Here is a 23,994-nt window from a genome sequence, read left to right as displayed (position 1 = left end):
AATATCTCCAACTTTGTGATCCCGACAGACTGCCACAATGTCATGGATATTCTTTTGGCATTGGGTACATAAACATTGTTGACAATCAAAACAATATAAAGTTGCTAATTTGCTGCAAAACGTACAGTTTTGTGATGGAATTTGAGCCATAATAACAGACTTTTATCTTAGAATTTCCTTCCTGCTTAAACAAAATATAGCAGTACATTCAAAGGGACATCACTCATTACATCGATAGCAAATGAAACAGGTAAAAGAATATTTTGTTGTTTGCTTTACTGAATTAGTTTTGATTGCCTACGATGTTATTATATATACTACCAGTAATGATATGTTATCCTATAGCATATATACATGTAGCCTTCTAATGACGTATTTTGCGCTATTTGGAATTATTGATTGTAATGCTCTTCTTCCTTGAATTTTTTTATCTTAACTTCAGATTTTCTTGACTCGATCGCCACCGATGAGTCCTTTGTAAGACTTGTATCTTCTTATTCTTCCTACTTTTTTTTATACAACGAAACGTCAGGATACTGAAGCTAACTTGCCATTGCGCATGCGTAGTACTTATCAAAATTTAGTTTTATGTAAATGCTAATGAAAAATGTATACAAATTTGACAATTTGTGTTCATTATTTACAAAATTTAGCATCTGTGTTAACATGATTAAATCAGTTGACAGAGAACACTTTGTGTAAGGTGTGCTCTGAAGCTATCAACTGTGGTTGACTGTACTGTGGCCATAGGTAGCATGCTCCATTGAATGATGGCCCCCTTACAGAACTGAAATGTTTGCTGCAGATCTGCCGCAGACGTGCTGCAGGTTTGCTGCAAACAAAAAGCTTGCAGGAACCCTTTGAATATTGTTTGCAGATGTTTACAGCTAGCTGCAAGCTTGCGGCAAGTTTGCAGAAACAATTAATATATGTTTGCAGAAAGATTGCAGGAAAAACTAGAATATAAGGGATGTTCGAAGCTAGATTGCAGAAATCTTTGACAATTCTATATGTTTGCAAGAGCATTGTAAGAATTACATAAAATGACTGAGCATGCCTATTGGTAACTTCCTGGAAGATAAAGATTTGAAATTTGAAAATGTTGATGGTGTTTGAGTCATGTTATATATTAGAGTTCAGGCAGGCATTTTAGATTGGAAATTAAAAGTTTATTTTTCAAAGACATTATTTGTTAGTACAAATTCTTTATAGAAGTGTAAACTTATGAAAATCGTCCCCTCCACAAATACCTGCATGAAGTATTGAAAAACATTTTCAAACATTTAACCAATATACATTACTCTCTAATATATGTTTGGAGATTGTAACTTATTAAATATTATGTTGTAATAAGTCAAGTTGAATTTTTTGACAATATTTATATATGCACAAAATAAATTTCAAATTAACCTTTTTTTTTCTTATTTTAGATATCCATTCATTTGAGCACGTTCTTGAACAACAAAAAAACTTTAAATTGATTTTCAAAAGTATTAACTTATGCTATGATAATTTTGCAAATGATAAAGTATTTGAATTATGTATGTATGCAACCTAACCTTTTCAGAATTTCCTGTGTAATATAGATAATGTGATGTGTACACAACATGACATTGGCTAATTGTATAATGTATGTAGTTCCTGCAAGTTTGCAGCAAACACGCAGGAGAAAGATAAATTTGCATAAAAATGTTTGCAGCAGGTCTGCAGCAAACACTCATTTGCATATAAATGTTTGCAGCAGGTCTGCAGCAAACACTCATTTGCATGGTAAATTGTTTGCGGCAGACCTGCAGCGTTTTTGCAGCAAACATGCCGCAAATACAGACTCTGTGTTCGCTGCAAGTCTACAGCAAGTTCGCTGCAGACTTGCAGCAAATATTTGCAGGAGGCTGATATTTTCAGTTAGGGAGTGTGTGGGAAAAAATGACCATTTATGTGTTTCCTTTGTGGTTCGTATGTGTCTATAAATATTAGGGTGGTTTGGTCTTGTTCTAATGTATGTTTGTATTAAAATTTCAGATAGAATGGCAATAAGGCCGTGGTGAACTTTTTAAAATATAATAAGACGTCTTTAAAGGCGGCGTTCGGATAATGTAGGTAGTTTGAAGTTATCCATCATATATGTAACGCTACTGGTGTTATGGTAGTTGTTACAAATGTACCTAGTTGCCTGTTTTGGAACCATTTTTTTTTTAGGGGGTTAACATTTTTTGTGTGAGGGTTCAATAAACTACAGGTGTATTCTAATTTTAAGTCTGACTATTGCTTGATATATGCTTTTGATTTAATGTCTGTGTTTGATATTTTTAAATTGTTAAGGAATCCTATGAAGATTATTGCCGTTTGAAATAATGTTGTCATAATGTAGGTTCCATTTCAGATTTGATTGTAAAGGAACGCCCAGATATTTGGTAGATGTAACGGACTCAAGAATGTGGTTATGTAGGATGTAATGATGTAAATATGGTTTCTTTTTATGTGAAATTGTGAATTTAGTAAATTTGTCTTGGTGGAAAGCCATAAGCGAATCTGCTTCGAACTTTGCTGCAGCGTCTAGATCTTCTTGTAAGTTGTTGCAGTCTGAGAGATTTGATTTATCTATATATGATGCTGTCATCAGCAAAGAGTCTAAGTTTTCCATGTGTTAAATATTCGGAGAAGTCATTTATGGTAATGAAAAATAATATGGGGACTAGTTTAGTACCCTGTGGAACTCCAGATGTAACTGGCACTGATGTAGAAGAAATACGTATATTTATTAATAGTACCGGAAGCAGATGTCTGTTTTTGATTATGTTCAACACGTGTTGATGAGCACATTGTTGCATACCTGGTTTGTTATTGTATTATTCGATTGGTTATTGTATGTCGTAATGTAGGTATTCTACCCGTTTACCTGAGGGTAGGATCGTGATTCTCGTGCAGAGTCTTATTATAAATAGAGCATTTGCATTATTCACGTATTTGCTGGCGTATCCGTACTGACGTATTGTATAACACGTATATAATGAAAGGATAAATTAAGTCAAGTTGGTCCCGATGAAGATATTCAATAATGCATTTAATTTTAATTTAGTTTCAAATGAGGTCAGGGCTAACTCATTAATTTATACAAATCTGTCCGATACGTATGCGTCGATCCGTGCGTGTATCCAGATACGTGAATAATGCAAATGCTCTATTAACAATAGATATTTTAATAACAAGTTATTCGATGTTCTGCCTTTCTGAGTAGCCAACGTTTCGTTTCGTTAAACATAAAATACCCCCCCCCCCCACCATTTGATAGATTTTAGTTAGCTAGTTTAATGATTTGACATCATAATTTGTAATAATGATGTATTTATTGTGTTTTGTAGAATGTCGTAGATTTTGTTTTTTTGTTGGAAGGAGTTCCGGTTCGGACTGTGTATTCAATGTGGTGAAATTTTCGTGATATATGTTTTTGAGATATAGAAGGACATTTAAGGTGGCTAGGGTGTCTTCATCCATCTTGGATATTGAAGTACCAGATAACAGTTGGTCTAGATCTTTAAAGAAATGTGCAAATGTCGAGAGTAGTATGTTATTCATGTGTTAGAGTTTAAAGTTTTAATGTAAATATAGAAAACTATGTGTTTTTATCATATTAACGACTGTTTTGTCATATTAACGAGCTTAGAGAAAAAGAGCTGACACAGGTTGTAGTGCAACCCCACGGCAAGTCAAATTTGAAGTCAAAACTTCCCAAGTTTAAGGAAGGAGACGACCCGGATGTTTTTAAGGTCATTTGAGGAGTTAGTAGTTTTACATAAAATACCCAAGCCAGAGTGGGCCCTTAGATTAGTCCCTTTACTTTGTAGGAAAGCTTTAGATGCATTTTCTAGATTGTCAGAAGAGGACAGTAGAGATTATGATAAAATTAAAACTGCAATCTTATCTAGATATGAGCTTATTGCCGAGGCATACAGAGAAAAGTTCAGAAGTGCCGGTCAATTTTCTGATGAGTCATTTAAGGAATTTGCAGTTAGAATGGTAGGTTTTCTTCGGCATTGGATAGAACGTGAAGCGATATGTACTGATTTTGACAAATTTGTGGATTTAGTAACTAGAGAACAGTTGATGGTAAGTTGTAGTAAAGAGCTCAAACTTTGGATCAAGGAACAGAAACCAAAAACAGTCGACAAATTGGTAGATAAAGCAGAGGCATTTCAACAAGCTCACAAGAGTGACCAGGTTAGTTCCAAACAACAATCAGATAATACAGAGCAGTCAAAACATCAAGGTGAATTCCCAACAGAAAGGAAAACTAGAGACTAGGACTTGTTTTATTTGTAAAAACATAGGCCATATAGCAACAAATTGTTCTTCAAGGACAAACCGATCAATAGGGGATAAGTTTAAGACAGGTAAGTTTGGTTTGTGTATACAGGCTCAGCAGGACCATAAAGTGGACGATTATATTAGTGGCGTGACTGTTAAATTGCCCGGAGTTTCATGCAATGGTAACAAGGTACAGGTACATGGACTTGATATAGTTGAAGGTGAGATAAACAGTGACAAAATCTCTGTTTTGAGAGATACAGGCTGTTCTACTGTATTTGTTCATAGCAGGTTTACTAACCCAGATTTCTTAACAAGTCAGACTAGAGATATTTACTGAGCAGATGGTACGGTGAAGCAGTGTCTAGAGGTGTGCATTAATGTTTCAACTCCTTATATTTTAGGGGATATTATTGCATTGATTTAAGATACACCGTTCGCAGATCTTATAGTTGGAAACTATGTGAACACATCAGTACCACATAGTATGGATGAAGTACATGTGACTCGAGGTGAAGATATTTTTGTTTCAGATGATGCTGTCCCATGTCATGCAGTTGAGACTAGGTCTCAGAAGAAGAAGCAAGATGTAGAAGATAGAAAGATAGATAGGACCGCAGTTCAGCGTAGTAGCGACACACTTATATCTCATTCTATAGATTTTTCAGAGGTTACTAGTGAATTTAAGATTTGTGACAGGAAGCAGCTTATAGAGTTACAGAAGACAGACGAGACTTTGAATAAGGTACGATCATATGTAGGCGATGACCATCAAAATCTTGAATCATATTTTATGTATTATTCAGATTTACTTTATACAGTGTATACAAAGCCAGCGGAGAAGTTATCCATCAGATTGTACTACCACGACAGCTGAGAAAGACTGTTCTTTCATTAGGACAAGACATACCATTAACAGGTCATCTGTGTAATAAGAAGACAAGAAACAGAATTATGCAACACTTTTTTTGACCAGGTATTTTTAATGATATTGCCGAGTACTGCAGGTCTTGTCCTGATTGTCAGATAGGTACATCTAAAGGTAGAGTACCAAAAGCTCCATTGATAAGCATACCACCTATGGATGAGCCATTCCAGCGCATTGCTCTTGATTTCATTGGTCCTTTACCTATGACTGATAGCAAGAACCGTTATGCTTAGTTTGCGTGGATTATGCCACTAAATATCCAGAGGCGATTCCTCTGAAAGACCAGGAAGCTGGTACAGTTGCAAATGCTCTTATAATTTTTTTTTCTAGGGTTGGCATACCAAAGGAGCTGTTGACAGACAAAGGCAGTAACTTCATGTCAGAATTGATGGTTGAGGTATGTAGACTATTACAAATAAGTAAGTTTCGTACTAGTCCTTATCATGCAATGTGTAATGGACTTTGTGAAAAGGTCAATGGTGTGCTGAAGAAAATGCTAAAAGCATATGCACGATTAAAGCCACAAACATGGGATGAATATATCCCCTACTTATTATTTGCATACAGAGAGGTGCCAAATGAGAGCACTGGTTTTTCATCATTTGAATTGTTATACGGTAGACATATTAGAGGTCCTCTTGCAGTACTTAAAGAGGAAAGGAAAGAAAGTACAGATGACGACAAAATATCACAAGAGTTGACAGACGAAGAACGACAACAGTTAAAAGAACTACTGTCAGAATACGATGACTTCTTTAGTGACGTACCTAAGGTAACAAATATTATAGAACATAGAGTAGTTACAAAGACAGATGAACCGATATACAAGCGTTCATATCCGTTACCATACGCACTCAGAGATAAAGTCAAACAAGAGATTGATGATATGTTTACTGCCGGTATAGTTGAGCCGTCTAATAGTCCATATTTGCATTTCCGATAGTATTCATTAAGAAAAAAGACAACACACTTCGTTTTTGTGTCGATTATCGAGATTTAAACAAGCAGACAATTTTCGACCCGATTTTGATGCCGAGAATGGACGAAGTATTGAATAAAGTCAGCAGGGCAAAATATAAAAGTAAAATTGATTTGACCAAGGGCTACTGGCAGGTACCGCTCGATAAAGATAGTCGACAGAAGAGTGCATTCATTACACCGTTTGGACATTATCAATTTACCGTCACTCCGTTTGGTATGATGAATTCAGGTGCTACTTTCATCCGTATGATTGAAAAAGTCCTTGCAGGATACGAGGATTTCGCTGATTCGTTCATTGACGATATTGGTATATTTAGCGATACTTGGGAGTATCATATTGAGCATTTGAGAGCAGTATTTGATTCGTTGAGACGGGCAAGGCTCGTTGCCAAACCTAGTAAATGTTCATTCGGCTATTGTGAGCTAGAATTTTTGGGTCATATTGCAGGAAGTAGAAATATCAAACTGGTTCAGGACAAGGTTTCTGCTATACCGAAGTTTCCAGTACCTGCAACGAAGAAACAGGTCAGATCATTTCTCGGACTGATAGGTTTTTACCGAAATATTATACCACAGTTTTCAGACATATCCGTACCGTTAACTGACCTTACAAAGAAAAATGCACCAAATAAAGTTAAGTGGTCAGATACAACACAAAAATCTTTTGATAAACTTTGATTGTATTTGTAGTGACTCTGTTTAACGGAGTCCAGATTTTTCTAAAAAGTTTATTTTGCAGACTGATGCGTCAGGGAAGGGTCTAGGTGCTGTACTAGAACAGGAGTTTGAAGACGGAAGGCGTCCGATCATGTTTATCAGCAAGAAAATGTCTGGAGCTTAGTGTAACTATGCAGTGGTAGAAAAAGAGTGTTTTGCCATAGTTTGGGCGGTAAAGATGTTAAGAAATTATCTTGAGGGTAAACAGTTTACTATTTGTACTGATCATGCTCCTTTGCAGTGGTTACAGAGGTCGAAAACCAGTAACCAACGGTTACTCCGTTGGGAGTTTGATACTTCAGGAATTTATTTTACTATTTGTTACATTGCAGGCAGGACGAACATTGTTGCAGATGTATTATCTTGATGTGATGATATTTAGATGACCCCTGAGTGTTACTAGAATGCAACTAGAGTTTTACAGATTTTATTCCTCATAGTTGGAACATATACTCTCAACCTGATCTAGTTTATTTCAGATTGTTTTGAAGTTTGTTAGTCTGGTCGGACTTAAATGATTTTTAGCCTTCGGGAAAGGGACGTTTGTAACAAACTTCAGTTATTTATTTATATATATATTTATTTCACGTAGGACTATATTCTATGTTAGGGCTTATTTTCATTAACACCGGACAATATAGTCAAGCAGACCTTTCATGTGTATGGCGTGATAAGGCACCTATTGAAATTTCACAGGTGAGTTTGAAATCAGTCGACACATGGCCATTGAGTAAGGCACACGCTTGTGCTGAGTTTAGAGTTGGTAAAAATAGCAGTTGGGTATTAAAATTGTCAGTTCAAGACATGGATATCCCAAGGCTTATTATTACAACACTCAGGGGTTTTTAGGCCCGGTTTTGGTGTGCGTACAGCACGTAGTAAATACCGTCGACTGGTCGGTGATATATGGTGTGGGAGATACAAATGGTGTCATTGTTAATATGGTAACCACTCGATGTTTGCTTATATCAATTACAACGCCTGGAGTCGGTGAATTTATCCGTTAGAAATATCATTATTTCATAAAAGTCCGTTAAAATATATGTCAAAGGAATCGAGCAGTCCGTGCAGTATTATGCAGTTTAAAGTCGACGATCGTCATGGCTCAGTGAATTTATTATTGCAGTCAAATTACATAATCTAGTGTTCTTTTCATCAATTTAGAATCAACCAAAAATGTGAGAAAATTAGTTATATTCGTCCGTTTTACGATTAAAGAAAGTCCAAGGGGAACAACCCAATTTTATACAGTACGTGCAATGTACAACCTTACCGAGAAGTTTGCAGAGTTGATGGAGGTGTGCAGACTAAAAATGTTTAGTTTCATTTTGTTAAGTTCATAACATTATATTTAGTTCTGTTTCGTGTGTGTTTATTTAGTAACATTTGTGTTTATTCAAATCATTATTTCATTTATGTTGAATTTATTTTAATTTTGTTTATTAAATTTATATTTAAATTTAGTTTTGTATAACATTGGCCACTTGACAATCAAAAGAACTTACTTCGTTACATGGTGACAATTGTTCTTTTAATTCTTTTAGTACTCTTCTGTTTATATTGTCAGGTCCACATCTGTGTGTGAGTTAAGTTTAGATAGAAACTTTGTGACTCCTGTTTTGCTAGTAGATATTTGTGGCATTTTAATACGTGGGCTAGTACCTTTGTCTAGGATATTTGTGTTAGATTCATTTGTGAAGACCGATTGAAATTGGTGGTTTAGGACGTTTGCTTTTTCTTCTGTTTCGGTGATTAGTTTACCGTCCTTTTTTAAAAGTGATATACCTGTATTATCTGTTCTTGTGCTTTTAATATAGCTGAATAAGTGTTTGGGTTTTGCATTTGATGTCACGTGTTGATCAGCATTTACAGGTAAGTCACATATCATTTTTTCTATGTAATTCCAGTACGCTGTGCGAAGTTCTTTCTGTACTTGCTTTTTTTGAATTTTTCTGGATCTTTCTTTTTCTTACTGTAAGCTTTATTTTTGTTGTTGATAATTTTTCGTAATTTATTTGACTATTTTTTCAATTGATATAACAAGGTCCACTTTAAAGGTGTTCGTTCCATAATGTATCAACGTTACTTATTTCATAATCTTTATCTAATGTTCAAAGTGTTTTTTTCTAAATCAGACTTAATATTATCCCAGTTAGCTTTGTCAAATTTAAGTATTTTTCTTGGTACATTTTTTGTACTTCCTTTACTCTTTTGAGCCATGTATCTATGTCGATATGAACTATGTCATGATCTACTTGGAGACCTGGTAATAATGTTGTGCTTTTGTTGGGTTTGTTGTAAAGAAAAGATCTAAAATTCAATCTTTATGTATAGCTTTATCTGTAACTTGGTGTAGGTCATTTGTAATGTCTGGTAATTGTTGATGTAATATGTTGGTTCAGGTTTGCCAACGATATATTCAAATGTTCTAGAGATGTTCCGTCATTAGATAAAGGTCGATAATAGATACCAACAATGATCATTTTAGTACCTGTGATATTTATTTCGGACCATACAAGTATACATTCAGTTTTTAATTCACTAATTTCTGAGCTTATGACTTTTGTTTTTGCTAAAAGTACCCCTCCATGACTATTGTCTTTTCTTTTAGGTGTTTTGTCTTTTCTGTACACATTATACAGGGTTGGTGTAAAGTATTAAGATGAAGGTGTTGTTTTATTTAACCAGGTTTCAGTTCCCATGATGATGTCAGGTTTAACTGAATTAATAATCTCTTGTTAATCTGTTTTTGTTACAAATTGATTGTAAATTTATATTTAATATTCTAATGGATCTCTTTATTTTATTTTGTTTTGCTTTAATTTTGGTATTTATATGTTGTTCATATCTGTCATCTACATGTACTTCAGGTGATGAAGTAACAGTTGGTGCCCCAAAGATACTCAATACTGAACATTTACTAATGAATTTTAGTTTCAACGCTAAATGTTGAATTTTAAAAATATTGTCTAGGAGAAATTTGGCAAACCACATAGTAAACATTCCCAAGACACATAACTTGCATCCATGAATCTAAATATATTTGAATGTATGTGTTGGTATTTTATGTGAAACCATGTATGCCAGCTATCACACAGATCGATTGGTGTTTCCACGTTACTGCTTTTGAACCTGTACCACAAAGCAACACTGGTGTTCTTGGCCCAGGATTTGTTTCCATGTCAGATGCTTTTGCTAAAAGAGGTATACATATGTACATACTGACTGGTCTGTCTATATCTATTCACCATCAGTTGAGTTGCATGTACTCCTGGTACATGAATGTTTGAATTGTTAATAGCTACTGGTGTACTCTTGTTTTCAGTTTGGTGAGTGGATTTTAACTGAGATAGATGGTTTAGTTTTACTAATCACACATGTCGCTACAGATGGACGTTTCGATCCCATACGCCAAAATCCTATGAACTTTATTCATAGCATTTGCACTAGGGGAATTCGGCGCTTTTCGTTGATAAACAATCACGAACAATTATGTTTTGTAAATGAACTAGTTCTGAAAATCTAAAAAATACAGCGTAACTTATGGTCACTAATAAGACACATACATGCTATTCTTCTATGGTTTAATGTACTATTTGTATTGCCATATTTTAATACCAGTTGATGAAGAATATAAGGAGTTATCGATTCTTTCTTGTTTACAATGCGATGACCGATCGACTTGGATTTACATATCTAGCTAATTTGTGTGTCCATTGAATGGCATAATATGCTTCATCTATCTTTGCTTAAACCATTGTGGTGACGTCAGCCTATTCATTTACCGTGGATTCTTTTTCTAGAATCAACGCTTCCTAAATCTGCCACTGAAATTGACTCACCAAATTATATTCAATTATTTCCTTTGTGTGCCTAATTTCATTAAGTTTGAATTGGCTAATTTACTGGTTTCTGTTCACTAATGGAATTAATTTAAAAACTTACCTTTAATTTTTGTAATTTTTATATGCCTTCACTGAGAATCGAACCCTTCCTTGAAATCTGTTATGTGTGACTGACATCAACACATCGACGAAACCTCTCGGCTACCAATGGGTTATACTATAGATGTCTATTTTATATATTTAAATGAACATCTGATATACATCGGTTCATCGGACACACAGGGCTTGTACCTTTATATAGACACAATAGGCAGTCGTATAGTATGAATTGGTAGCCGCGAGGTTAGCATGGTTAAAATCAATGAGTTCAAGATAGGGATTTGTCAGTTTAGGTTCGAATCCCTGTATTATCTCTGTTGTTCCAATTCTTACGTTATCCTGTTTTTTTTCTAATTTTGCATGTTATAGTGGATATTTTTGTAATAATTGCGAGTTTTACCGTTTTTTTTTTTAAATATTATTGGCTATTTCACATGTTTGAAACAAAAATGATTACATTCTATTTGTCAATTTTCGTTTCATAAATATAGTATGATTTCATCTGTTTTACTACATAATTTTACAAAGGTTTGTTCGCAAATTCCTATGCGAGAAAATCGTGATGTGCCTAGAGTGCTAGAAAAATTTCGATAACATACTTATTATATATACTTTATATATGCTTTTTGGTCGGGTTGTTGTCTCTTTGACACGTTCCCCATTTCCATTTTCAATTTTATTAGAAATAATTTCGAATATGTCTCATTTTGTATAAACAGATAATATTCATATGCCTGGTAATATAAAGATCTTTAAAGGTAGTTATATTTGTATTTTGTTAACCAATTAATTGTGATCTGAGATTTATCAATGCATCGTTGGACATGATAACATGGTTATTTAAACTCACTTACAATACCTTCTAATTAAGAAAAGGCTTTAATTTTGAAAAGAAATTAACATAATAGTTTAAGTAATAGATACAATGGATAAGCGTAGATTCATGAAAAACAAACCATTCGCCCTCCGGGCTCATGGTTTCTTTTTCAAGAATCCACGCTTATCCATTGTATCTATATAACAGATGAATTATAGTTTATTTTTTATTTTATATAGATTAAAGGGGCACTTGCTGTCCAATTCATGTTCATCGAATTGACTCAAATTCTCACATTTGATTTATAACCATGTCAAACATTTATTCAAATTATAAAAAGTCTAAAATAAACAATTTACAGGGCATGGGCTCGATAATATGTAACCTAATTTCGTGTGTGTTTTAGTCTTGACGCCATCTAATTAACTATCGAGTTGACCTCCGAAGACCTAGGATGGTCATAGAAGCGATATAAACATAAATCATAGATATAAATAGAAAGCGAACTCGTGTAATTGGATTTTTCTAGGTCTGTCTTATTTCATATTATAGATTAAAACATATGTTTATCATCGTTTTTACCTGTATAAGAATGATTTTTTGTGGATGGAATCAGTCATTCAAATGATTTACCTTTGTTTCACTTTAAATATTGACATTCTTTAACTTTAAATAACAAAACACGCACAATGCATGCGTTATACATCTCTAACTAAGGGGTTAAATTGAAGTTAACATTAATACGGATTCAATGAGGTCGAATTATTCACTTGCAAGTGAATATTTCATCATCAATGTTTCTTAGCTTAATTTGACAAAATTGAACCATACTGGCTGCTAAAAGTGAATTATTATTTCACTTTTACATTTTCATTAATGATTGAACAAAAAAATCACACTTTAGTTTTTTTATACATCTCGTAGCTAGTGCCCCTTTAGTAAAAAAAAATGAAATATTATAGTATGTTACCGGTAACGCCTTTATATTAGATAAATTACACCATCTACAAAACCTCGGAAAGTCCTTTATCAAATGACAAAATCAAAAGCTCAAACACATCAAACGAATGGAAAATAATACAAACCTGTATTTCTTTTAAGTATTATCAGCCCAAGAATTTAGGCAGTAATCTGGAAGACGTTTTGCAAGATTGTTCCGAGAGTTTCATTTTATGTCATAATTTCCTAAGACCAACGGCCCGTACTAAATCATTTGCAAAACGTTTTCATGAAATAAACCAATAATACTACAAAATATTTTTTTTTCTTTTTTAAATAAACTAATGATTTTCTTAAAAAACAAAGTGCACACTGCCCATGATGGCCATTTTGGAACAATAGTCCAGGTATGGGGTTTAACGTAGCGAACAAATCCAGCACCAGGGGGCGGGATTCAGCTGGTCCCTAAACAATCATATTTACTAGTTCAGACAAATGGACGCCACTTAATTCCGAAACATATAAATTAACAAATATCAACAAAAACACAGAATGCTAACAAAGGCTAGACAGATGCAAAATATCGGCGGGGTTGAGTCATATCATCATCTTCTTTTATCCACTTAAATCAACAGAATTTTAAAATGATTGGAGTATTCACTTTTAGAAATTTAACTAGACAGAAACCGAGTTCGAATATATCTTCGACTTTGTAATTTATTTTGGATATTTGATTTTTTCAGTTTTAAATCTTTCAATGTCAAGTACTAGTGTTTCTGGTAATATTTTTTTTTTGTAGATTTGAATATTGTGAGATATTATCAAGTTATTAATATAAAAACTCATTATTTCAAATACATTTAATGAGATTTAAAGGTACCGTTACAATCAAACAAGTAAACCCCTTAAATTTATTCATGTATTATTCCAAAACCATTCCAAATAATATAATATTTATTAATAATTGGTGATGAGAATGTAATAGTAAACAGCTAAAACTGGGTAGGGTTATTTGTTCTGGTGGGTCTCTAAATTGCAGAATTGGGGATACAATCTTCATTCAGCTTTTGGATTGAAGTACTATAATGATACAGTTTTTAAGACTTCTAATAAATCAGAGATAAACACATCAACATTGAAGTTTAGTCAAATTATATATATGTATTATATATATAAACTAGCCAGCTTTTTAAAATCATAACTATAATAAGGGCCTCAGTGGCCAAGTGGTCTATGTAGTTCTACTACTGCAATCACTAGCCAGTCAACACTGAGGTTGTGAGTTCGAATCCCGCTGGTGCGGATGCACTCGACTCCAATCTTAATTGACTAGGGTTGTCAGTTTTCTAATCGACGGTCGGTGGTTTTTTCCCGGCACTCCGGCTTCCTCCACCCATAAAATCTGACCGCCACGAAATGGCCCAAAAGTGGCGTTAAAACCCCAACAATCAATCAATCAATCATAACTATAATATATAAGTTCTTTAACAGCAATCATGCCTTTTAAGTGTTATATGTATGCATCTTTTATACTATTTCAGCAAAGACAAAACTCTTTCAAATGCATATTTTAATTCTTAAAATCTAAAAGGTATCCTTTAATATGCATATATATATATATATATGTTAATCTAAATCAATTTGGTAAATGAAGTAAGTTTAGTAGTTACTATAGTAATCTCAATCATTAAAATATCTAGTTTTTCTAATTTTTTCAATCACTTATAATCACATCCACCACTTTTAAACTGGCCCGAGAACACAGTAATTTCGTAGTGCATTTCTTTTAGACAACAAATGAAAATTAAAAAAAATCCACATACGCTTTCTCAATGATATTTTTAGTGTGGTCTACTACTTTTGGGACAAACTATATCAATATAATAGAATACTGCATCAGCTCTAACTCAAAATATGGACAATTGTATGTTAAGGGGGTCTTGAATTCTTTTGAAAGCGTCGGACATACTAGTTTTTAACCTTTTTTAGCCGCCCCAAATTACTACTTTACTTTAAAATTCATAATCCAAATTTTTTTACAGTGTAATTTCGACGCTATCACCAGCCCAGTAGTCAGCACTTCTGTGTTGACATGAATTATGAAAAAAATCTACTTCAGGAATAGATTGCCTTAGCTGTATTTGGCAAAACTTTTAGGAATATTTGGTACTTTATTTGGCCTTTTTAACTTTTTTTGATTCGAGCGTCCCTGCTGAGTCTTTTGTAGACGAAACGCGCGTCTGGCGCAAATACAAAATGTCAATCCTGATGAGTTTATTGTCATCCCCCTACTTGCTATTTGAGGCATATAACATGAAGAAATAAATTCAGATGGGGTATGAAAAACATTGCAACTAATACACTGTTCACAGTGGGATTATATTTGTAGACAATGGTAATCAAAGCAAAGGAAGATAACTGTGTTCCCGGAACAACTGGTAAACATTTATTGAGAAAAAAATATATATTTCACACATCACACTAAAGCAGTTTATACAACATAAGATTACAATAAGCAAAATGTCAATACTTATCAATACCAAAAATGCATTATAAATCTACCATCTTGATTAATTAATGAACAAGCATTGTGTGAGTATTGCATGGCAATACATAGTCCCCTACCGGTTAAAAGTTCATTGTAATGGAGCAAAACTACCATTAAATTCTTCAAACAATTTACTAAAGAAAAGTAAAAAAATCCAAATGTCATTTATCTTAATACAATGTCTTTTACAAATCTTTATAAAAAAAATGAGTTATTTCCCTTTGAACAGAAATCTAGTAATTAATAAGTATTTCATCAAAAATTTAATTCTAGGCAAATTAAAAAATGAGTTAATTCCCTTTGAACAGAAATGTAGTATTAATAAGTATTTCTTCAAAAATTTAATTCTAGGGAAAGGGCTTTAACTGAACAAGGAAAAAAGCTAAAATCGTGAAAATCGAACTTGACCTGTAACTTGTCATGATAAAACAATACACCAAATATCAAATCAATATCTTCAAGCATGAAGAAAAAAAGTCTGAAAAACTGATTTGACGGACTGACAGAGGGACAGACGGACGGACGGACAGAGTGCAAACATAAATTCCTCTTCGACTTCGTCGGTAGGGGACTAATAACACAAGCAGGGAAAACTCAGTCTGCTATCTTTAAATCATATATTTGAAGAAGTGTTCTTATTAGTAAAATTTCAGTGACCTTGACATTTACAGCATTAATCCTAAAAGGTTGCTTCCCCTTTCCTACATCTTCAATTTGAGCAAGTTTTATTCTAATCATACCATGAAAACTCCAGTTACAATTATCAAACCATATTTCCAAACAGTGAGCTTGACCTTTTATCTAAAAATCAATATGCCTATTTTGCTTTCCAAACTTGTCCAACTGTATGATTTCAATATAATCAAGTAAAGGAAACCATTGTTACCAGCAGGAAACCATTTTTTTTCATTTGTTTCCTCTTCAATTTTAAATATCAGTGACCTTCACCATTGACCGTTTGACCCTTTTATTAAAATGACTCTTTCCCTTCACTATAGCTTCAATCTGTATAAAGATCAGTACAATCAAGCACTAGCATCAGCCTCAGACTCCAATATCAAGCCAGAGGACATAGCCTAGGGCTGATAACAGGGCCAACATGGAAAATGCTCTAAAAATATTCTAAACACAAATCTAAATATCATTTAAAGAAACATTTAAAAAGTATGTATCACAGTGAGGTAACATTATTTCTGAATCATTTGACCTTATTTTTGGATAATTATCAAATTGGGATCATCTGCCTCGTGATGCCATCTTGTTTATTGTTTTTGACAATGTACAAGGAACTGCTTTGCAGAGCACAGCTGGATATGACTGCAGAGGTCCAACCCTGAATCGTTGGGGCAAAAATGGACACAATATTCAAGCTTGATACAGGTCTGAATTTGGATTGTAATTAAATATTTGACACATTATAGGTTTCTGACACTGAATAAATGTAGTCAGAGAACTTGAAATTGGTTATATGATTTGAAGTATATTCAATTGAAGATTTCTTGCTTTTCTGCAATACACTGAGCTGTTGTGCAATACTTAGTATATTTTCAGACTATATACAAAGAATAAGCAAAGCTAATTGTGACACCTAATTTTTCTTTAGAAAATTTACTATTTTTTAAATCTTGAGGAAAAATAATTTACCCCCCAAAAATCCCCCCTCTTATCAAAAACACAAGTAATTGTCTGAAAACTAGAAAAATGCTTGTTTTAGACCCTTTTTGGCGCCGTATACCTGAACAGTTTGGGCAATTACCCCTAAAATGAATCCTAACCTTCTACTTGTGGTATAATTTCAGAGCAATCAAAATACTTATACACAAGTTGTTGTCCTAAAACTAGAAAAATGCTTGTTTTGGGCACCTAATTCCTAAACGATTGGGACCATCACCCCAAAAAACAATCCCAACCTTCCTTTTGTGGTATTGAACCTTTTGGTAAAATTTCATTGAGATCAATACACTTAAACTAAAGTTATTGTCCATAAATAAACCAAATGTCTTCAGACGATGACGACGCTTACGACTACTACAAAAACTATGACATGATAGCAATTTACGAACCCAAAATTTTATTTTTTGCAGTTGTAAATAAAACAATAAATATATATATTTCTTAAAAAATTAGTAATAGAAAGAGAATAACAATTCAAGATGTCTTGTATGCAAAAGTGTATGTTCTTGCATGATTAGTAAACAGATGTCTGGTTATAGTAAGTGATCATTGATGGCTACAGTTTAAATCAAAATATTTTCATCATTTAAAAATTAAAAGACTACATTGGTAAACAATCAATTAGACAGATACTCAAGCATGAAAAAGCATAAATATTTTATATAAACCCAACACATATATATAATCTACATATATTAATCTTAGATGCATGATATGTTTTTATCTATTGTTATAAGCTTTGAACTAGCTGTCACTAACTGCTAGTACTCTCAGATCTGTAGTTAGTGTCTTTTTGTTGTTTGGGTGTACAAGTACCTAGCCACGTCCACTCTGTGTTTTTGTTAGATGTATTTCTATTTGTATCCATCTGATGAGTTAAGCCTATTTCAACTGATTTTTATAGTTTGTTCTTATGTTGTACTGTTACACCAATGTCCCAGGTTAGGGGACAAAATGGGCTCCTGCTAACATGTTTAAGACCGCCACATTTCGTTTGTGCCTGTCCCAAGTCAGAAGCCTGTAACTAAGTGGCTGTGGTTTGTTGCTGTGTTACATACAGGTATTTGTTTTTCGTTCACTATTTTGTACATAAATAAGGTTGTCAGTATTATCGTTTGAATTGTTTTACATTTGTCATTTAGGGGCCTTTTATAACCGACAATGCGGTATAGGCTTTGCTCATTGTTGAAGTTATGGTTCTTAAAATTGTTGAAATTTTGAAATCCAATTTACTTATAAAACCCATAGATAAATGAAGCTTTTGCTTGCTTAAAATGACTTTACAAACAACATTCATGACTGTCGCCTAATCTTTTTTAAAGTTTAAATTGAATTTGGTAGATAAGCAAATATATATCAATATATGCATAAACATTGTTATTTCTAAGTTATAAACAGCAAAAACTCGGCAAACAAAAAACTGACCCATAACAATTTAAAATAGATAATAAAAAATATAAGAAATGACATGTAAGCTTTCTTGGTTATACAGTTAAATTACAAATCTTACAGGTTAATCCATTTACATATGTGAAGGCATCTCTCAAGTGGCTGTTATTGCATTATTTGTTTTTTAAAACAGTACTGACACTGAGCAACCAATAAATTAGTGATAAATGTTTTATTCAATACATATTGCCTGCCTTTCTTGTATAAAAGTTATGAATGATTGAAAAGTAATCTATTGTATAATCTCTAACTAAAAATTAAATAAATGTTTGTCCAGGATTCTTATATCTTTCCAAACTTGTACTGTTACTTCCATTTCTTGAGCCGTTTCTTCAACAGCCTGGCCAATCTAAAAGAATAATATATATGTATTTGTAAAGTAAATCATACGTGCATGAAAGTTTGATAAAACTTCATGATCCTTTGTAACAAAACATTCTGGTTGTCATTAACTTGTACTTCCTAGGAATCTTAGATTACACCAATTATTTGAAAGTTAAACACTTTGTTCTAAGCTTGTTGCTGGACACAAAACTATCAGTTACAACAGATTTCTCTGCTTTATATGTCTTACATGTCTTATAACATTTAACAGTTAATATCAGTTTAATTAGTCACTACTGAATGTGAATTCAGAATCTATTGATAGGTGATACGTGCTATAACAGGGGATAACAGGGGAAAGTTACTCTGTGGATGAACACAATCTCACTATTTATTAAGATTGTATGATTTAAGATGGATTACACATCTTTTTCAGTCTGTTTTATTCATGCTTACCTTGGCCTTATTCTTAAAAAAAGCTATTATTGTTTCTATAACAAGCAGGTAATCTAACATACTGAGAAATAAATGCCCAATAAATTTCTTCAAATACCTTTCAATGTTATAAGGAAATCCTTTCTACATGTTCTAGTAAATGGGCGTGTTTGGTCCTATATCTTTTTCTGTGACACCTTTAGCAGAGAGCTCATCAATAACTCTATCCAAGTAGGAATCATCTGGGTATCCAAATCTGATAAAATACGATAAAACTATTGAAAAATTTAAAGTTAAAGTCAAATCTCAACGCAACCTTAGTTAACATTTGCCATTACATACAACAAATATAGACTTTCTATCAATACTTATATAATACAAATTAAATTATTCAAACTGGTAAATTATTAAGATATACAATTGAAAGACAATTTTTAAAGCTTTAGAATGAAAATCGTATGGACTTGCAGACTGAACGATGAACTGAGAAACAAAGTAAATGCAATAAAGTATCCACTTCTGGCGAGGGAGCATAAAGTGTTCTTGGTTCATTTTCATTGTAAAAGAAGCAATGGGTTTAAGTTCATATAAAGATATAAGAAGATGTGGTATAAGTGCCAATGAGACAACTCTCCATCCAAGTCACAATTTGTAAAAGTAAACCATTATAGGTCAAAGTACAGTCTTCAACACGGAGTCTTGGCTCAAACTGAACAGCAAGCTATAAAGGGCCCCAGAAGTGACTAGTGTAAAACCATTCAAAATAGGTCTAATCTATATAAAAAAGAGAAACACTTATGAACCACATCAACAAACGAAAACCACTGAACATCAGGTTCCTGACTTAGGATAGTCTTTAAAAAATTGTGAAGTGTTTTACAAAAAGGATTACCCCCTTATAAGCTTTACTTTTATAAGCGATACTTTGGTTTGGACATTAACACAAGTGTATGAAGGAATCAATCATACATATTAAATGTCAATGTAACTAAATTTTCAATGGAACTTCATAATCATGATCAATCATCAGGAGTATGCTAAACAATAGCATATTTGAAAGGTGAATTGCAGCTACTATGAAAATATAAATTTCAAACATGAAAAGTAAATCTCTTCACTTATGATGACTGATTTGCAGAACAACCTATTTTGCTTTTTCATTATACTTAATCATAAGTCGGCTTTAAAACTAGCACTGTTTCAAAAAATTTTACTGAATCCAATAAGCAGTAATTGCTCAGACTGCACTAGATTCTTTAAATAAATTATCATGAAGAAATAAAAACTCATGGTGAAAGTTGAAGTAGCCTGATTTTTGTCCAAAGTGGGGAATTTCAATTGGAAAGTTTTAGAGAAATTTATCAATATTTATTTCCATCCCAAAAACCATAAAAGACTCTACACTAAGTCAGACCCATACCACATCTTCAAGATTATAGCACATGAACAGATATGAAGCTCCCTTTTCATCAATGAATATTGTAAACAAATGGTCTAGGTATAAGAAATCATATGAGACTGACAAGTGAATATACTTGTTTCTGATAGCATGGCTACAGCAGCATGCCTATAACTAATTGTTGACAAAGACACAAATCTTTTATACATACTGTTCATATGGTTTTGGGTTTGTTTTATGGTGGATATCATTCCATGTTACAACTCCTTGTTTTCCAGTTGTACGAGAATCACCAATGGTGAATACCAACTTCCTGTCAAATGCTACTCTTAACATCTTTGCCACTAATTGTCCTTTCCTATTATCTGGTAGATATCCTATTCTTCTTATACCTTCAAACCTACGTCCTTCCTCTATATGTTCTGGCTATAAAGAATTCAAAGGCATGTAAAAATTATCATGTTTTGGTGTCATCATATCAAGATATTTGTATTTTTTCAACAATTGAAATGAATTTTTAAAATTCATCAATCCAGGATTCACTAATGAAGTGCCTGTCCTTAGTTAGGTAACTCTTCAGTAATTAGTTTATGTTTTATCTTAATGTTTTTCTTTTAGGAAAGAATTAGAATAATAGTATTTGAAAAAAGTATGGGAATTAAAATAAAATAAACAGCTGCGCCATCAGCGCATGATTCGACCGTCGTCTTGTGTGTGAATTTTTATGCAATAAGCATAAATAGTTTCTGACATACGGCGAAAACCCCCTTTTCTTTTTTACAAAAAACTCAATATCTCTAAAATAAAATTTTGAATCAAAACCAAACAGTATACAGATCTTAAGGTTAATATAACTAAGAAGTGTGTAAAGTTTTAAGCAATAATCATAAACTGTTTTTGAGATACGGCGCAACATGTGAAAAACCCCTTCCCCTTTTTTAACAAAATACTCAATATCTCTAAAATAAAATTTTGAATCATCACCAAAAGTATACAGATCTTAAGATTAATATAACTAAGAAGTGTGTAAAGTTTAAAGCAATAATCATAAATTGTTTTTGAGATACGGCGCGACATGTGAAAAAAAACACACACCTGTTTAAGTTACTAAGTCCCGTAACTCAAAAAGTTTTAATCTTATTTTCACCAAAAAGTATACAGATTGTTTGACCATCATAAGAAACAACTATGTTAAGTTTAATGAAATTTATTTAAGTCATTCTCAAGTTACGGTGCGACATGTTGACGCCGTACAGACAGACGGACAGACGGACAGACAGACAGACAGACGGACAGATGGACGGACACCAGACATTTGTATACCATAATATGTCCCGTCAAAAATTGACGGGCGTATAAAAACTAATCCTAGAATTCATATATAGAATAATATTCAACAGGTGACAAAATAGCAAATTATTTCATAGTGGGTTTAATAACATAAACTGTACCAATTTTTCTGCACCAGATGCGCATTTCAACAATCAATGTCTCTTCAGTGATGCTCGAGGCCAAAATATTTGAAAATCTAAAGCTTATTAAAAACATGAAGAGCAATAAACCAAAAAGGACAAAAAGTCTAGCCAAAGCTGGGCAAGGAATCAGAGCTTTGCATGAGGGAGATACATTCCTTAATTTTAAATAATTTCGAAAAGTTTGTAACAGCAAATTTTAATAACACAAAATCCGTATTTTCATGCCAGTACCGAAGTACTGGCTACTGGACTGGTGATACCCTCGGGGAATAACATATGCATTAATTATCGGTAATTTATGTTGGGTGTTGCGAGTTGAACAGTATCTGCATACCATTCTGGAGTACCTAAGATCACCCCCATGGCCTTGGTTAGGTTTGTGTTTCTCATTCTGTAATATTCATTGTTGTGTTTTGTGTTCTATTTGTCTTTATTTTGTTTTTTGCTAAGGCACAGTCAGTTTGTTTTCGACTAATGAGTATAAATTCCCTTTGGTTCTTTCACCTCTCTTTTTTTTCAGTATTAGATTTCTTGAATTGCTTGTTTTTTTTATTTATATTAATACAAATACAGTACCAACTGCAAGGATCTATATCTTTCACTTTGCATTCTCAATTCATTTTGATGCAACGTCAAAACCAATATTGCTGCATGACATTAGATGAGTGAATTTATCAGTTTTTTACTTCACTGAGACTTTACAGTAGTTCATTGCAACCAATGTAAAAATCTATGTTAAACTGGTTTCCAACAAATTTCAACATTGCTAGAAAATTTTAGATTCAAGCTAACATACCCCTTGTCTTCCTGAATCAATTATATATTCAATTTCAATTCGTCCACATTCAGGATAACCAGCTAAGTGGCTAAATCTTCTAGATATTTTCATGGTACCAGGTGGTTGGTTACCAGTTACAACACCTTGTATGGAACCACATGTTGGACAGACAGGATTATTTACTTTAAAATGCTGGCTGATGCAATTATGGCAATATACATGACCACATTGAAGTCTCCTGGGGTCATCAGGTGTATCCATACAAATCACACAATCTTCCAAATTTCCACCCTTTACTGTAGTGCCAAGTTTCCCAGTTCCTGACTTTGGTATTGCTCCAGTCGTGCTATTTCTATTTCGTTTACCATCTTTATCAACATCAGTTCCATCAGTAGTATCTTTATTTTGACGCTTTCGTCTTTGAAAAGAAGTACATGGTGAGAACAGTATTTCTTTGTCAAGCTGATCAGTAACTGCTAAAGCCATACCCCATTCACTGGTGACGATATATAATTCATGCATGCTGAATTTGTCATTCTGCAGTTCTTGTGAGATCTCCTTTGATAGGATTGATGCATAAGTGACATATGGTGTATCATGGCCATCAGCTCCTGCAGAACATATATATATATATATATACATTAAATGTAACATACATGAAAAACAATAAACTGTTGTCACAGAGATATGTCTTGCCTGTAAATTCAGAACTTTTCAAATATGTTTCATTATTGCAAAAATTGTGACAGGGTATATAGGTACATGTATAACATACAAAAAACTTGTGCTTTGAATTCATATAGCATTATTTGCTTGCAGCATTTAGTTACAAAAATTGCAATATTAATCTTTCATTTTTGTCCATTTTACAAAAATTGCTTTAATATATGCATACAAAATTTTCTCAACTTACAATATGCAAAACATGCATAGTCAATTAACCATAACTGAAGGTGCAGGGCCAAATAACCTCTGACGAAACAAAAATGCCAATGCTAATACAACTGCATACCGAATACCATATATTGACTCATTGTAAGTGGTTCTATTTAAACTGCATGAAAAACACAAAATTTAACATGTAAACTATAAAAATGTTTCAAATCCAAAGAACCATGATAAGGGGGCTAGGCCATATCATCTGCATGGAAATAAAACATGCAAATGCTAATACAATTGCATACCAAATACCATTGACATATCAAGAGGGGTTCATCTTCAAGTGACCCAAATAAAACACTAATACAATTCTGATGCTGTTTCCTATAACACTGCTGGAAA

At 33.2% G+C, this 23,994-nt stretch overlaps 1 protein-coding gene across 1 annotated transcript in view; it reads right to left on the bottom strand.

Annotated features, from left to right (window-relative positions):
* The window catches only part of LOC127720696 (uncharacterized), a 150,845-nt gene that overhangs the window by 41,199 nt on the left and 85,652 nt on the right, over positions 1 to 23,994 (bottom strand). Inside the window, exons 10-11 of the mRNA XM_052227438.1 lie at positions 22,732 to 23,324; positions 20,672 to 20,886 (exon numbers count right to left, since the gene is read on the bottom strand). Coding sequence (XP_052083398.1) covers positions 20,672 to 20,886; positions 22,732 to 23,324 — 808 coding nt within the window. The remainder of the gene's footprint in view (positions 1 to 20,671; positions 20,887 to 22,731; positions 23,325 to 23,994) is intronic.

This window comes from Mytilus californianus, unplaced genomic scaffold (assembly GCF_021869535.1).
Source record: "Mytilus californianus isolate M0D057914Y unplaced genomic scaffold, xbMytCali1.0.p SCAF_11, whole genome shotgun sequence".
In the NCBI taxonomy this organism is placed as follows: Eukaryota; Metazoa; Mollusca; class Bivalvia; order Mytilida; family Mytilidae; genus Mytilus; species Mytilus californianus.
Note: the sequence above shows the minus strand (reverse complement) of the source record. Positions and strands in the feature narration are given on the sequence as shown.